We start from the raw sequence: 17,184 nt of genomic DNA, 5'->3' as shown, positions 1-17,184 counted from the left end.
CTCAACTAGTTCTAAACCCATGTGCCTGCTCCTGGGAACACCAAAAGCCTAAGACAACAGATGTTTTGCTGTCTCTGATAAATTTTCAGATTAGAGATTTCACAAGTAATCCAGCACTTATGTACTTGCTGCCTCAACCATACCAAACCAGTTTATTTTTGGCTGCCAGGAACTGCCCTCTCCTGCTAAGTCCAAGCACAGGCACAGCTCAGTTAATTTAGGCATTTTGCCAAGACACCCAAGTGATGGTTTGCTACACTCTGAGGGAGAAAAATCCATGATTCATAAAACACCCTTGATAAGGAACACACCCAGTGCAGCAGCTTGGGGTGCAGCTGCTGTGTGAGCTGCAGCTGTGTCTGGGGTGGGGGAATGGCTGTCACCTGGCACCCACCCTGTGCCTACCACAGGGACAGAGACACAGACTGCGAGGGTGCAAAAGCCTGGGGACACCTTTGTTCAGGGATTGCGATTCCCAGAGCAGCACCAGAGCATTAGCAAGGCAAGAAAGAGTGGGCACCTCCTCCAGGAACATCCTCAAAGGCTTATGCAGGATATATCTGTAGTAACAAAACTGACCTCCTCTCTAATTGTTTTATTCTAAATAGTTAGACTATTTTACCACTGTCCTACTCATCCTCCAAGACTCCAGCAAACTGAAGATATGGCAGAAAAAACAAGCCTGGAAAGGAATTTGCTCAAATAAAAACACCACCATGATTAAGTTGCTTCCACAGGTAACACCAACAAACCATGTCCTACATCAGTCCGATCTGCAGTAGCAAGATCAAGCATTACCTGCTACAACTGTTTGTCCCAACTGATGTGTGCTGGCCCTGCCAAGACACTCCTAAACAAACTGTCCTGCCAAGTGCAGGCAGCAGAGGAAAAGAATGACAAGTTCCAGCAGAGGCAGCTGTTCTTAGACATCACATTGCAAGCCAAATTAAAACCCTGAGCCAAGGGAGTGTTACAACTCCACCAGGAGTCACAAGCAGGGCTCAAGGAGCCCAACTTTCCAAGTATCTACACAATCACCCATTTCAAGATGTCCACAACCCTTCTGTTAGCAGCTTTCCACAAGCAAAACAAACTCCAAGCTACCCAAAGCACTTTACCTGCTAAAGGCTGCTGAGGAACACAGTTGGGCAAGGAACTGAGTTTAAAGCTCTGGAAGCACCTTTTCCCCTCATATCCCAACTCCCTCATCATGACTTCAATAAAAAACAGGCAAGAGCACATGCTGTGCTTTGCACAGGTAGTCTTCTGATTGCTGTAGAGGATATATACAAGTGTGGATATAAATGCCTGCAAATTTTATTGCAATAACAGCCCTTAACCATATCAGAAACTAAAAGGAACACAATGAAGTAATACAAGAGAGTTGCACTGGAGTGAGAGGCAAAGTTGAATACAGGAATTAGACTGCTTTAACTTTGCATCCAAAAGCAGTGAAGAAGTTTACATTTTGCATAAGTTTTTGCTAAATTTATTTAGACCTGGACACACTCTTCCCCCATGATTTGGCAGGGGAACAGGGGGAAGGGGCAAGGGCAGGGGGAATTAAGTCTTGAATTTGAACTATCTGAATTTGGCAATATGAAATTTAGTCCACAACTCCACTGAGGTAATTGCTTATCCACATCACTGAATCTTACAGTCCTCCACTTTGTCCAACAAGTAGATTGCACAATACATTCTTCATAGGAAAATATTTACAAAGAAAAGTTAAAATATTGTTGAAGCAATTTAACAATAGATCTTTCCTAAAAATCTGCTAATGCATATCTAGCAATTTTTGTTTGAGGTCCTACACTCAGTGTAATTAAAATAGCATTTGAAACATTCCAACAGGAATCACATTGCACAGAAGAAGCAATTTGCTTCCCTAACATTTTTGCACACCCACTCAGAGCCTGTGCCTTTAGTGCACAAGTCCACAATGCCAAGCCTCTACACAGATACCTAATAAATGCTACGCAACAAAGTTCTTTGCAATGAGGACAAGCATCTCAGTCTCTAGGCTGTAATGATGTAAGGCTTCTTGCAGCTTTATTTGCTTGGTCAGTGAAAGCTAGAGGAAGTGCCATCCCTTTCCATGCCTGGTCTGGAGTTGGTATCCAGTTCTCTCAGGTGTCCACTGCAGTTCCAGACAAGCAGATTGGTGACAAATCAGTTGCGGGTCAGTCCAGGCCCTTCTGGAAGGAGGGATGCAAAGAAAGTCTTGAAAAAAACCCACGCTGTGCTCATGAGCGAAGGGTTGGCCTGCTGCAGTTCTTGGAAAGCCTGTCCCTCATCAGGAGGCACCTCAGACTCATTTGTTCTGCCTCCATTTTCCCCCTGCCAAAATAAAGCATATTTGGTAAAGGAGAATTTCAGAAATACATTAGAAAAATCAGGCATCAAACTGTGCGGTTTTGTTTCCCAAATGTCACTGTTTGAATACAAAATTTTTCAAGTAGCCCCAGATCCAAAGTCAAAAACCCAAGCTGCACATTGGCAGTACTGGTTAGCTCACACTGGTGTCCAAGAACACTGTCCAGGACAGCCATCAAGCACCAGATCATGTGAATTATGTATTTACAGCTAATTAACTTTCATTGGCATCAGAACTGTCAGCTTGAAATCAAAGACTTGGACTTCTTCCAGACCCAAATCCTACAGAGGTGTACCCTGAACCCTGCCCTCAGTTCCAGCCTGTGACAGACCACCCCCCATTACAACTTCCTAAAGGACAGAAGCAGCTAAAAGGTAACATTCAGCCTGAAATATTTTGTAGAAGAAAGGAATTTGCTACATCAATGAAGGACTCAGGTGGCAATTATTCCCCCATGGAAGACAGGCTCTTACAGAAGTTCCAAGAAAAAGTTTTTTCTACTACACATAATTATTAAACCAAAAGCAAAACTTCACAGGGTTTCATGGTTTAAAAATATAGCAAAACAATACCTGTAAGTTATTGTTCTGGTCCTGGTTTAGAGCAGCTTGAGGAGGAACATTGCCTGGGAAGGGCTGAACTGGTCTTCGTCTAAATGGGAACCATCCAGCATGGTGCCTGGGGAAGGCAACAGGTTCATTAATTAATTAATGCTGTTTCAACATTACTCATCCTGTTACACAACAGCTGCACATCTGACTGGTCAGAGCTGGTGGCAACTAGCAACAGTAAAATTTAAGGAGTTCCAGTGGAACAATTAACCTTCACTCTCCCAGTCTACATAGATGTTGGAAGAGCTGCTCCAGTTTTAACTCCTAGACCTAAAATTCAGAGACCTAAGTCACTTGTTCCATAGGTGATCAAAGAATTTTGGAGGGCAGATTATCTTTCTCAGGTAAGACATCCCAAGCATGGCAGCTGAGGGTCCATTATCATTACTGTGTGTTTATCCTAATTATATCCCCCCACCCAGAGAGGTTCAAAGGCAGTTCAGGACACTCCTTTCAGTTCAGCCTGGTCTTCTCTCCAGAAGTGCAACACAGCAGAAAAACTGCATGGATGCATGAAACAGCAAGTGTGAGACCCTCTTTCCAGACTTCAACCACTTGTTTCCCAACAAATAACTGTCATTTTCTACATGGAACCTACAGGTCTGCTCTATGCTGCTGAGCTGCTAGAGCTTTACAACAGGGGTTACTTTAGTTTCAAGCAGTTTTCTGAACTAGAAAGAGAGCCACACCAGAAACTGCAAAACCCTAGTGAGATCAGCCACATTCTTCATTTAATCCAGGCATAGGCATCATTCTCTTTTTTCTAAATACTAAGTTATACCAGAATATGGAGGAGTGGTTTGCCCTTTCCAGGTCGGTCCAAGAGTCCTATGAAGCTCAGCTGCCAGGGAGCTGAGCACAGCACAGAGCTCAGTACTTCTGTGAAACCCTTCTGAACAGCAAATATTAACACCATACACTTACAGATACATCAGAACAGTGCCACCCATAACGAGGAGGAGTCTGCTGATACTGGAGTAGAAATAGACCATGTTGACAAAAACATATAACAGCGTTGCTGAGTAGAGCCAGTCCAACCAGTCTCGATTGCCACCCTCCTCATCTTCCTCCAGGAGGGGCCCCCCTTGGGCATTCATCCTCAAGTTCTGGTCAACCACTGCATTAACCTGAGCAGCAACATTCTGGTTTCCGGGCTGGTTTTGGGCAGGAAATGGGTCTGGGAGAGGAGCTGGAGGTGTCACTGGTATCTCCTGAGAACGCTGTGCATGGGATGGGTCAGAAGATGCAGCAGTAGAAGCCAGGCTGGAAACAGAGAATAAAGTACAGAATGAGGCTTAGTCAAATTCTTTCACACAAGCCCTGAAAATCTGTCTGAGTCAGATCACTTGTAAGTAGAAAGCATCAAGTTTAGATGCCACAAAAGGGTTAAAAACAAGTTTTAGTTCTACCCATAACAGCTGTATAGTCACTTCAGCAAGTCAAAACAGGCACCTTTCCCTTTATAATGTCTATACTCAAAAAAAAAAAAATATTTAGAGCAATCTGCAGATAGTGTAAAAGCCTTCTGCAAGTCTCAGCTTGACCTATGACTGATTTCCAGTCAATGCTGTGTGCTACTTTGAGCAGTCAGAAAAAGAGCAAAGGCTCATCAGCAGGATCAGATTTACTCTAGAGACACCTGCCCTCCCAATGGAGAGTCAGAGATGCAATGGGCAAGATTCAGAACCACTGGCCTGAACGGCAACAGAGCAGCACAGTACAGGGTACATTCCCACAACATTCAGCACAAGTTACAATGAAAAAGCCCCCAAGCACCATCAAAAGAGGAAGAATTGCCAGGAGCTCTCAAATTTCTCATATTACAGTTTCTACTTCCTACTGGCAGCTTGGAATAGAACACTTACTATTGCATGTAATACTGTCTTGCATAAATCTGCTGGAACCAGGACATCTGAAGCATGCTGTAGGTTGTGTAAGCAGAGAAGCCAGGAGCCATGCTCTGGAAGGGACGCTGAGTTGTTTCCAGCCTTGGTCAAAATTTGAACACATTCATTAGCAAACACTATTCATGGACAAATGGCAAGAGTAATTTATTACAGAACAATGTAAATAGCTTCTGCCATTTTGTGCACCCAACTACAATTCTTCCTTCTAGATTATTAAAGACACCCCTTTATTCACATGAATAAAGGGAAGATTTTCAACTAACAGAGCAGTGCATCTTCCTTTAGAGGCCACATTTTCAGAGGTGTTCAAGGCCAGGTTGGACAGAGCACCCTGATCTAGTGGAAGGCATCCCTCATGGCAGAGAGTTGGACTAGATAGCCTTTAAGGCTCCCTTCCAATCCAAATTATTCTACATCCACTAAAGCTTTTATATAAATCCTCACCATATTGGTCCATGCTCTATGGACTTATGACAGTATATATGGCATAAGGAGCTGACATCAAACACATCATTTAAAAACCTTTAAAGATGTACATAAAATTGTATTTACCCATTACTGGCTTCTGCTGAAGAGTGGCCACCTGAAGAGCTCCTCAATCTTCCACCACTTGAGGAAGACACAGTTGATTCCTGCCTGGCTTCTGATGGTAACTTGGGCTGATCAGCTTTAACCTACAGACAGGAATGCAGCCAGTGAGGTTTACTCAGGACACTACACACACTTTATGCAAAAAGGTTGCACCCCACAGAATATGCCCTTGTTTTAACACCTAGTCCTGCACAGCACCTCTCAGTCCTGCCCCTGCTCTTGGGCACCATGCCACAAGCACCTCTATCAGTAAAGCTCCTGAAACAAAACAACTTGGATGCAAGACTGATTTGATGCTACTCTTCCCTTTCACAAGATCTATACTGTATTTGCTACTTATGCACACATTCAGTGTCCATCTGGTTATAAAAATATAAAATATAAAAGACACTTTGGTTTTTTCCTATGGCAAATTTGTACTGCTTGCACAAACTGCTGTACATGGAGTTGAAGAGCTGTCCTGTGGTGATACATCTGTCCAACATCCAGCCAAAGCTGGCTCCCATCTAGCAACCACCAGGCATGGGTAGGGTTTGCTCACATTGTCTATAATGGGCAACAGGATCACACCTGTACAAACCTTTGCCCAGCCACTTTAAAGAATGAGTTTTGGCCATTTGTAATTGAGACCAGTCCATACCGAGCTCAAGCACTAAGGCTGAGCCTGTAGAGAGGAAGCCAAAGATGAGTCATTAATGGCAGCAGTTTAAGTGTCTGTAGCTCTCAGCCTTCTTCCCTCCCCATACAGATCAGAACCACTTCCCTCTGCTTCTCTCTTCTGACCACAAGCTCAATCTGTCCAAAAGAGTGCCTGGGACACAACAAGTCATATTCTATTTAATAAAACTGAATTTACCAGAAAGGATTTCTCCCCTGAGCAGCAGGTCACAACTACATCTGATATTTTTTAACAGATGCCATGAGAATCTTTACTGATAAAATGTAGACACAATTTGTTTACTCAGCTTAATCCAAATACATTCTCACATTCCCAAACAAATTATCACAAAGCAATACTGCTGTTGCACTAATAGGGAAAACCTGCAGTAACAGGGAACTTTAAAATGGCCATCCAACACTCCTCATTTTTAGTTACAAGCCCAAGATTCAGAATTAACTTAAGTCTAATTACCTCTGCTTTGGTTTCTTGCATATTTGCAGGAGTCTTGAAGTTGTACACCAAATGAAGAGCATGCAGCTCCCCTTGCTGAAATATAAAGGATGATCTGTTAAAAAAAAAAAATCACTTCTCTAGATATATTGCAGTACATCATAAAAGATACTTTTTTATACCTTTGGCAACAATTCTCCCAGACAGTGGTGATCAAGCAGCAGCTTCCCAGAATAAATCAGCTTTTGGTCCTCTTCAGGCTTTGAAGAAAGAAAACAAAGAATAGGATTATTTGCTTTGCCAAGCACTAACCAACACAACTTACAAGTGATGGAGAGAGGCATGGAGCCAGGAGTATCCCCCACACTAAGGTGCAGAGGGAATTGTGCACATCTAAACTCAGCTGAAGTGATGCGAACAACTAAATGCCCAAGTGTGATATTACTGAGGTCCAAACCTGCAGAAGAATACAAAGTCCCTTGGGCAAAGAACTTGGTTACATGCCGTCTTTTTTACAGTCCCAACAAAAACATTCATGTTTCTTAGAAACTGAGGTTTGGAGTTCCATCTAATCTGATCAGCACCAGAGGTGGTGTCAAGTGAATCTGTTACACCCCATCTGATGGGACCCAGCAGCTCTTCATCAGGAGCTGTCCCACAGCAGCTGGTGGAAGCACATGGAGCCTGTTTCTGGGTGATCACCACACTCCCAGGGAAAGCATGGCAAAAGCATGGGAACCAGGCCTTCTCCCTGGCAACTAGTGACAGCCTTAAGTTTACAGGGCAGTCTCCAGTTGGATACTATGAAAAATTCTTCAGTGAAGGAATGGTTAAACATTGGAATGGGCTACCCAGAGAAGCAGTGGAGTCACTATCCCTGGAACTCTTCAAAAAGTAAGTATAGCCATGACATTTCACAATGTCGTTTAGTAGGCATAGCAGCATTTAGTCGAAGGTTGACCTTGATGATCTTGGAGGTCTTTTCCAAGTTTATTGATTCTGTGAAGGCCACACACCCTCCTGTGGGAGCACTGCCCGTGGGAGCAGCGGGACACGGAGCGCAGCTGCTCCAGCAGCACTCACGCGTCAGCTCTCGTGTCCAGCGGCTCAGGGGGAAGTCACACTTCTGCATTTCATCCCCACAAGCGCCGCCACCCCGCCGTGCACAGCGCTGTGCCTCCCGTCCAGCGGGAACACGCCCTCAACCCGCCAGGAAGGGCCTTGGCCGCCCGCTGCCCGGCTGGGTGCGGTGCCCGGGCGCTGCTGCCGGGCACAGCCCGGTGCCAGCGGGCTCCCGCGGGCGCTGACGTCCCCACACACCTGCAGGACGCGCCGTCCCGGGAGGGCGGTTAATGATTAACCGCGGCCGGGCCATAAACAAGTCCCAAAATAGCCCGAGCCCGCCCCAAGCGCAGCTGACGCAACCGGGACACCCCGGGGGGGCACGTACCGGTCCCGGAGCCCCGCGAGAGCCCCACGGCAGCTGCCGCCGCTGCCCCGCGGGGACTCAGCGCCCACCACCCATCCACCCGCCCGGCGAGGCCGCCCGCAGGGACCCGCTCGACGAGGGGACCCGCCCGGCGAGGCTGCGGGAAGAGAGGATGGCGCACTCACCGGCGCGTCGGGCAGGAGCCGGCGCAGCTCGGTCTTGAGCCGGCGCACGGTCCAGGCGGGCTCAGCGCGGAGCCGGAGGTCGCGGTGCCGCTGCGCGGGACTCCGGACCAGCAACGACAGCTGCTCCTCCATCGCGGGCGCGAGGCGGGCGGCGATTGCAAAACCTTCCCGGCGAGGCTTTTATAGGGGCCCGCCCCGCCGCAGGGCCGCGGTGGCTGCGGCTGATTGGCCGCGACCGGGACAGGGGCGGGGGCTTCCACGTGGGCCAATGGGACGGTGCCTCGCGTGAGGCGCCTTGAGGAAACGGAGGCGCTGATTGGGCGGTGCCGGGTGGGGGCGGGGCTATGCCGTCACCACGGCGACCGTGACCCGCCCCGCCCCGCCCCGCCCCGGCCGTGAGGGACGGAGGCCATGGCCCGGGGGGTAGCGCTGTTGTGCCTCTCTCCCTCCTTCCGTCTCTCCACCACATCACCTCCGGCATCAACGCAGCTCTTAGGGATCCTTTGCTTCGCCTTCCCTCTCCCCTCCGCCCACTGGAGCAGCACAGCCCTGCACGTGCTGGATCCACGGCATGATCCCGGTGAAATACCCCCCTTTTTCCTGTGGTTATTTTACCGGCGATGTGTAGGTTTGCTGCGGGCTTTGTGGGTACAGGTACACAAACCAAACTTCTGGATGGAGCCAAAAGAAGTGTGCAGAGATGCTGGGGAAAATTAATAATTCATGAAATTTTTACTGACAAAAAATAAAAAGCCATAAAAATGTGGACCAGCAGCTTCTGAGTGCTCCTCCTTATGCCCATCTTCCTGTGAGATGCGATCCAGCGTCTAAAAATCCCGTGGTAATGATCCTGATGCACCAGGAGGGGGTTTTCGCGTCCTTCAAAACAGAACCGTAGGAACGTGAGACGTCGGGTTTATCTCTTGGCACCAGGTATTGACTGCGTGCTTCAGGAGCTGCTCAGTATTCCTCGGCAGCCAGACCTGTTGCCCAAAGGCACGGATGAGTCTGCAGCCAAGAGCAGATTTAGCAACCAGCAAAGACACTCTGCCACGGGGATGCATCACCCCGCGGCTTCCCGGGGAAGAGCCGAGCCAAAGGGCAGCGCTGCCGTGGGAGCCGGCAAAACAAAATCATGAAGAACTGAGCTGAGCCTGGGTCTGGTCCGGTGAACCCTCTGCAGCTGCCAGGGTATGTCCTTGTGCGGGTGGAGAATTCCATCGGAGCCCATTTCTCTGTCACATCCCACAGCGAGCACTGAGGCTGCGTTCCTGCCTGCTCTGTCCTTGCTGTCCCTGGGCGGGCTCAGTGCCCAGGTGGGCTCTTCCTCCCCAACCTCTGCTGTGTCCCAGCAACGCAAGGAGACACTGCCAGAGCTATTTGCTGCTCTTGCTCCATCAGGACAGACCATGATCCCTGTTCCTCAGCTCCTAATGGCAGTGGGGAAAGACAAACGCAGTGTCCAGGGCCATTCTTGCCATTGTCCTCCATTAGGATCAAGGTGACTTTGCTGCTCGATTGGTTGCAGAGTTAAGTCAGAGAGCCAAGAGAGCTCCCATGGGTGGCAGGGACAGGGCAAGGCTGTGCAGGTGTTGGAGTGAAACCAGGATCTCAGACTCTGTGTGTTTTATCTGGGACTCCCTGTGCTGTTGCTGGCCCGTGGACCAGGTGAGCAGCTGTAGCCCCAATGCTGATCCTGCCTCGAGCTCAGGCTCCTGTGTTTCTCCTTCATCACAGACAAGAGGGGCAGGACTCAGCTGAGCTGCTCTCTGCCCATTCTTTGTCTGAGCCATTGCTGGGAAAAATGCCTGCTCACTGGACAAACTTACCTGAATCCAGCACTGACCTGGCTTGGAGCAGGGGCTGGAGGAACGACCTCCTGAGGCACCTGAGTGCTAAACCTCAGCAGCCCCCCTCCATGTCTGGGGGTGCTGGACCCCCCAGAGAGCCAGGCCCTCACTGCCCTCACCCACAGCAGCCAAGAACTGGTGGATCTGGAGTCAGTGGACACATCTCAACATCAGGTAGCCCATGCTCCAGTTCCAGAGGTTCATTCAGAGCTCCTGGGACTAAGGCAAAACAAACACTTGCCCTGATACTGTCTGCTTAGCTTAGCTCACTCTGTGGCAGCAGATAAGGGGCCACAGCACAAACCAGAAGTGTGGGGTATGCCCAGCCCCTGCCCTGGAGGGATCTCTGCTGAGATAAGAGATTTCATAATCGCCCAGCAGGACTCCCTGGAAAGGCAACCACTTCTTTGGTCACGGTGAGAAAAGACAGACCCACAATCCTTTAGGAGACCCTATGCAGATCCTTTGTAACCCATTGGCCTTTACCCATCCCCTGTATCCCTATAAAAGCAAAGGCCTCTGCCCCTGTGGGTCAGAGAGAGCTTTCATCCCTGGCTTTCCCCTTCGCCGGAGTACGGACCGACAATAAAGCTCCTTCCGTGCGGAACCAGCCACACGAGCCTCTTGTCTCTCTCTGGTCTGGCTTGGCCTGGAGGCTGCCCTGCAGAGCTGAGCTGGAATCACGAGCTGATAATCACTAAAGAGCTGACAGTCTCTGCAAGGGCCCTCCTGCCAGCAGCTGAGGGAAGACACCGGGCCTTGGGAAGGCGATTCCTTTTGGGACCATCTCCCCGGACCGGTCACCTCTTCCTGGGTCAGAGCCACTGACCCCATCACCAGCTGTAATAACTGGTGCCCGAACAGCCATTGGACCCCTGACCTGGCCTGAGCTGTGTCTTGACATGGCATGGTTAATAAGATAGACACACTTTACATCAAAAGTTTTACAGCAACTAACTCAAGCCTTAAGAATAAAATGAGAACTACATACCCCATGGCACCCACAGAGTTCAGGACGGGTAGAGAGGATGAAACAAACTTTAAAGAGAACCTTAACTGAATTAATAATTGAAACTCAAATGTCATGGGTAAAATGCCAACCTCTGGCTTTATTGAGAGTTCAGACACAACCAGGTCAGACCTGAGAGTGTCACCTTACGAAATGATGGTTGGTGTTGAAGATGAAAGTTTGGTAAGAAAGTTTCGCAGATGTGTGGGCTTGGCAGAGAGATCTCTGAGTGTGGAGCCTGAGGATGGGATAGAAATGAAAGCAGGTTTTGATGTAGAGTGGAAGATGTTTGCTGAAACATTGATCACTGAATGGGTGAGAGGACAAAGGTTGGAGATGAATTGGAAGATTTTTGTGGTTAGGACAGAGGTATGTGACTGCAAACAAGGACATGTTTTTCACCAGGTGGATGGGTCTCAGGAAGAGCATAAGTAAATAGAAAACATGTTTTTGCCAGGAAGAGAGCTATGGCAGGCAGACAAGGAATGTTGATATGGCAGGAAAAAGAGAGGTCTGAAAGTGTTGCACTGTGAGCTTGAATTGTAGCTTGCTTGCTCTTGTGAGTGGATGCTGCTGACTGTAGGGTTCTATAGGATATGTATAGTATGGTGGTAGTAGTAGCTAAGATAGGCTATAGGCAAATGTAAAGGTGTTGTGTATGGTGCTTGTTAGTTGTTATGTATTGGGATACTCAGCAAAGAAAGGTGTACAATGCTCTCTTGAACAGAAAGGTTCAGGGATGCCTACAATCTGTAGCTGACAGCTGTGAGGCTGGCTCTGGATACCCACTCCCTGAAATGCTGTGACTTGGCCTATGCAATAAACAGCTTTCAAGAGAGCTGCCTGAAGTCCAGACATCCTTCATGAACCCTTTTCCTATAGTTTGGGTTACCCTTTTTGAACACCCAAAATGAAACTGCTACCTATGAATTAGGGGAATGAGTGTTAAAGAATATGTCAACACAATTGCAAGGACCCTTGAAGATTTGTGGTTAAAAGGGATAATCCCTCAAACCACTCCTTTAGACTTTAAAATCCATAACATCCATCCAGGGGAGTGGGTGTTAGTAAAAACATGGAAGGAGCAATCTTTAGCTGCACAAGGGAAAGGTCCTTTTCAGGTGCTACTGACGACTGAGGCAGCGATCCGGGCCAAGGAGCGAGGGTGGATCCACGGCAGCAGAATCAAAGGACCCGTGCAGGAACCTAAGGAGTGGACTAGAACATCTAAGCCTGGGGATTCCAAGGTAACTCTTAAGAGGGAACTGGGGGTTAATGCACTGGAAAAACCCAAATGATTCAAGAGATACACCAAGAATCACACCTGATTGGGAAATAAGGCGAAGCTTATAGCAGTGGTTTCAAGTGTTGCCTGGACAGGTCCTGAGACACCTCCGATACCCTCCTTGGGGAGGAATCCTTCCACTCCAAACAGGAGGATCAGGACTATTTCGGGCTGAGGGTTCTCATATTCTGGCCTTAGCCTGTGATTTATTTCAAAAAGGAGGAGGAATTGCTACCTCCAACAGTGCCATACCACATACCCTGTCTAATTCATCCTAGTACTGGACATGCTAGCTGGGTTAAATGTAAATGTCTAGAGTGTAAAAAATATTGGTATTGTAGTTCACAGAAACGACACTCACTGCATGAAGTGTCGAATGCCAAATCTATTCCCCATCCAGGTAGAGCAAAGAACAGCTGAAATAGTAACCCTGCTTTGTGGATGGGAATTACTAGTGCCTGTTGAATGGGAGATACCTGAGGAATAGTGGGAAGCTACAATTAAGAAGTGTCAAAAGCAATTTGCCTGGAAATCAGCGAAAAGGAAGTGACGAGGAAATAGAGGGCAAGGCCCAATGACCACTGTAGCTGCCACCAAGAAGATCACATACCTCTGCTGTGGGCAGCAGCCCCATAGGCACGGGGGGTGGAGGTATCAGCCATATGGGACCTCTGTTATTCCTTTATCTGTCACTCCTCTTTTGTCTCTGCCCTCTGGGGATACCGACACAGCCACGCCATGGGTGTTACTGAAAGCTGTACTTGGAAAACACCCAGGTTCTTTTTTCATTGCACGTACCCATGTCAACAGTCTCTGTTACAACCCATCCAAAGTAGAAAACTGTATGCAGAATGGGAAAAAGCACTGGATTGTAGAAAACCTAGGAATGAGTGGGAGCACTCCAAAAGGAGAAAGATGGGTTTGTTTCACATGTATTGTTGGGAATAAAGTCTCAAGCTTAGTAAAAGAACAACTAGTAAATAAAGAGGCAAAGCCAGCACAACAATCTAACTCTGTATCAACCCCAATTCAAGATATGTATGTGAAATTCAAACAACAATTAAAAAAATGAAATCTCAAAATTGAGAAAAAAAAATCTGTTTGTGGAATTAGGGGAAAGGATAGGTAAGGAGCTGAATGTAACCAACTGCTGGGTCTGTGGAGGGCCTCTGATGGCAGAGGAATGGCCATGGAAAGGCAGTAGCTTGAGCCCAACAGAAGTCCTTAAGTGGAATCGGACAAGGATAAGGGGAGAAAACAGCCCAGCAGGGTGGGTACTGAGTTCAACTGCGATAGGAGAGGAGTGTCCCTGGCGTAGCGGGAACAATTTCCTCAACGAAGTAGGAAATAGTCCCTGTAAGTGATCGACAGTCAGTAACGGAACTTTTACCTGGTGGGTCCGCGAGAAACCAGCTCTGTATTGGACTCAGGAAAAAACGAAGGAAAAGAATTGTAAGTACAATAATAATGCCAAACTCTTTCAGTAATGATAGAAACAAAAATCCTTCTTTTGGGATCGCAGACATTTCAGAATTTTGGGAAAATAGAAATGAGCGGGGTTGCATCACCGCTGATCCCTCCGCGGCCAGGACCGCATCACAAATAGTCCCTCCGCCGGGTCCCTCCGCGGGCAGGGCGCATCATCGCTAACGCAAGTATTTATAAATTCAAAAGAACTCGTTAACACAGAAGAAATCAAGTATGCTTCATGCTGGGTGGGAAACAGAGTCTAAGGGGATAAGAATTTTAAAGTTGTCGGAGACCCAAGGAAAGGAGAAAAGGGCAAACAAGAAAGAGAAGGGCTGGGAGCCCCTGGAAGCATCGCCCCCTCCATTCCCGCCTGCCTCACCCCAAGCCCAGGCTCCTGTGGCGCCGCTCGCAGCTGCAGCGCCGCTCCCGGAGCCCGAGGGCCCGCCTGTGCCGGCTCTCAGGCACCGCCCGCGGCTCCACCGCTTGTCCCGGCGGCGGCGGCTCCGCCGGTAGCCCCGCTGTTCCCGCCGCCCCCTCCAGCCCCTGCGGCTCCAGCGGTAGCCCAGCCCCCCCTTACGGTGTCCCTGTGCCCGTCCCTAGCCCGGCTCTCCGCTCCACACCAGCCCAGCCCGCCGCTTTCGGTGTCCCTGTGCCCGGCCCCAGCCCGGCTCTCCGCTCCACACCAGCCCAGCCCCCCCCTCACGGTGTCCCTGTGCCCGTCCCCAGCCCGGCTCTCCGCTCCACACCAGCCCAGCCCGCCGCCTTCGGTGTCCCTGTGCCCGGCCCTAGCCCGGCTCTCCGCTCCACAGCTCCCAGCCCGCCGCTTTCGGTGTCCCTGTGCCCGTCCCCAGCCCGGCTCTCCGCTCCACACCAGCCCAGCCCCCCCCTCACGGTGTCCCTGTGCCCGTCCCCAGCCCGGCTCTCCGCTCCACACCACCCCAGCCCGCCGCTTTCGGTGTCCCTGTGCCCGGCCCTAGCCCGGCTCTCCGCTCCACACCAGCCCAGCCCGCCGCTTTCGGTGTCCCTGTGCCCGGCCCTAGCCCGGCTCTCCGCTCCACACCAGCCCAGCCCGCCGCTTTCGGTGTCCCTGTGCCCGGCCCTAGCCCGGCTCTCCGCTCCACACCAGCCCAGCCCCCCCCTCACGGTGTCCCTGTGCCCGTCCCCAGCCCGGCTCTCCGCTCCACACCAGCCCAGCCCGCCGCTTTCGGTGTCCCTGTGCCCATCCCTAGCCCGGCTCTCCGCTCCACAGCTCCCAGCCCGCCGCTTTCGGTGTCCCTGTGCCCGGCCCCAGCCCGGCTCTCCGCTCCACACCAGCCCAGCCCGCCGCTTTCGGTGTCCCTGTGCCCGGCCCTAGCCCGGCTCTCCGCTCCACACCAGCCCAGCCCGCCGCTTTCGGTGTCCCTGTGCCCGTCCCCAGCCCGGCTCTCCGCTCCACACCAGCCCAGCCCGCCGCTTTTGGGGCCCGCCCCGGCCCTGCCCTGGCCCCGCTGGCGGCCCCAGTCCCGACTCCGGCCCCAGTCCCGGCCCCGGTCCCGATGTCTGCGGCCGTTCCAGCAGCCCGTGCCCCCGCTGCGTTCTCTGCCGCGGCTCCATTGAACCCGGCTTCGGCTCCGCGGGCCGCGCTGGGCCCGCCGGCAGCTCGGCCTCCTGGCGCCGTGGCTGCTGCGGACCCGTGCAGAGGCTCCACGCCAGCCTCTGGTACCGGCCCCAAGAGCTGGTGCCCTTGGCGGTGCCGGCAGCAGCCTCCGCCTTTGCTCCCCCGCTCCTGGAGGAATCGGCCTCCGAGAGGATTCCCACCTCCTACCCCCCCTCCCTCCCTCGCCTGCACCGTTCCCCTGGCAACGACCGCTTCTGCTGCTCCTCTGAAAGGAGAAGCAAAACACCAAAGTTCCATCTCGAGGAACAAGCTCTTTCAGAAGGAAATAATATCTGTAGACGGTTCTTCCAGATGGGTCCAAGGAAAAAGAATGTCAGGGTATGCTTTAGTTGATGGGGGGACTATGCACACTGGAATATTTCGCACACAAGAAGGGAAATACATCTACTGATTCAAGGTACGCTTTTGGAGGGGTGCATGCCTTTAGGAAATCTGGGAAGAAAGGGGATTGCTTGGTTCAGAGGGAAAGGGGTTGATGCATGGGAGACTTCTTTTGGAGGTTTTAGAGGCATTGGAATTGCCTGAAGAGAGAGCTGTGGTACATATGGGGGGACACCGGGGGAGTGGCCTCAGAGATGGGAGGAGGCAGTTTGGCAGATCGGGGGGGCTGAGGATGCTGCAGGGAATGGGATAAAAAGGGTTGTGTTAATTTTCACCTCAAAGAGCAAAAAATTGGAGACTACAAAATTCAGTGAAACAGAGGAAAAAGAATTAAGTAAGAAGGGGGGGAAAGCCAGACGAATGTGGAAAATGGAAACTTCCTGACAGAAGGCAGTTACTTAATAAGTCACTCACCAGAAAAATATTAGAAAACATGCATCAAAAACTCATTGGGGTACTAAGGCTTTGTGTGATCACTTTCTAAGGAATTATGGGTGTATTGGAATTTATGGGTTGGCTAAACAAATAACTGAAAGATGTATGGTTTGCCAAAAAGTAAATAAGAAGGTGATGAGAAAAACAACTTCAGGAGGTCATGAGTTGGCTCTCCAACCATTTCAAAGTATCCAAGTGGACTTTACTGACCTCGCCCAAGTGCAGAGGTGGAAATTCTTGTTAGTAATAACAGACCATCTTCCCCATTGGGTGAAAGCTGTTCCCACTGTCAGAGCCACAGCCAATGTAGTATGTAAAACCCTCTTAGAACAAATTATTCCTAGGTATGGAATTGTGGGGTATGCCCAGCCCCTGCCCTGGAGGGATCTCTGCTGAGATAAGAGATTTCATAATCGCCCAGCAGGACTCCCTGGAAAGGCAACCACTTCTTTGGTCACGGTGAGAAAAGACAGACCCACAATCCTTTAGGAGACCCTATGCAGATCCTTTGTAACCCATTGGCCTTTACCCATCCCCTGTATCCCTATAAAAGCAAAGGCCTCTGCCCCTGTGGGTCAGAGAGAGCTTTCATCCCTGGCTTTCCCCTTCGCCGGAGTACGGACCGACAATAAAGCTCCTTCCGTGCAGAACCAGCCACACGAGCCTCTTGTCTCTCTCTGGTCTGGCTTGGCCTGGAGGCTGCCCTGCAGAGCTGAGCTGGAATCACGAGCTGATAATCACTAAAGAGCTGACAGTCTCTGCAAGGGCCCTCCTGCCAGCAGCTGAGGGAAGACACCGGGCCTTGGGAAGGCGATTCCTTTTGGGACCATCTCCCCGGACCGGTCACCTCTTCCTGGGTCAGAGCCACTGACCCCATCACCAGCTG

At 50.3% G+C, this 17,184-nt stretch overlaps 1 protein-coding gene across 1 annotated transcript; it reads right to left on the bottom strand.

Moving 5' to 3' along the window:
* Window positions 1-1,295: 1,295 nt before the first annotated feature.
* HERPUD1 (homocysteine inducible ER protein with ubiquitin like domain 1) lies at window positions 1,296-8,376 on the bottom strand. The gene is made up of 8 exons (XM_032121997.1): window positions 8,212-8,376; window positions 6,780-6,857; window positions 6,619-6,693; window positions 5,448-5,569; window positions 4,854-4,976; window positions 3,913-4,251; window positions 2,950-3,055; window positions 1,296-2,340 (listed from the first exon to the last, which is right to left on the bottom strand). Exons 1-8 carry the CDS (start codon window positions 8,341-8,343, stop codon window positions 2,173-2,175), a joined length of 1,143 nt encoding a protein of 380 aa, XP_031977888.1. The 5' UTR covers window positions 8,344-8,376; the 3' UTR covers window positions 1,296-2,172.
* Between the last annotated feature and the right edge of the window lie 8,808 nt (window positions 8,377-17,184).

Source organism: Corvus moneduloides, chromosome 12, assembly GCF_009650955.1.
Source record: "Corvus moneduloides isolate bCorMon1 chromosome 12, bCorMon1.pri, whole genome shotgun sequence".
In the NCBI taxonomy this organism is placed as follows: Eukaryota; Metazoa; Chordata; class Aves; order Passeriformes; family Corvidae; genus Corvus; species Corvus moneduloides.
This window is presented reverse-complemented; position numbering and strand designations above follow the sequence as displayed.

Bases quoted from the DNA above. Each gene is read 5' to 3' on its own strand.
- HERPUD1 (XM_032121997.1), bottom strand. From the start codon at position 8,343: ATGGAGGAGCAGCTGTCGTTGCTGGTCCGGAGTCCCGCGCAGCGGCAC. The intron at 6,694-6,779 runs GTATAAAAAAGT...TTTATATTTCAG, and splicing joins TGGGAGAATTGTTGCCAAAG to CAAGGGGAGCTGCATGCTCT. The intron at 4,977-5,447 runs GTAAATACAATT...ATTTTGACCAAG, and splicing joins TCAGCAGAAGCCAGTAATGG to GCTGGAAACAACTCAGCGTC.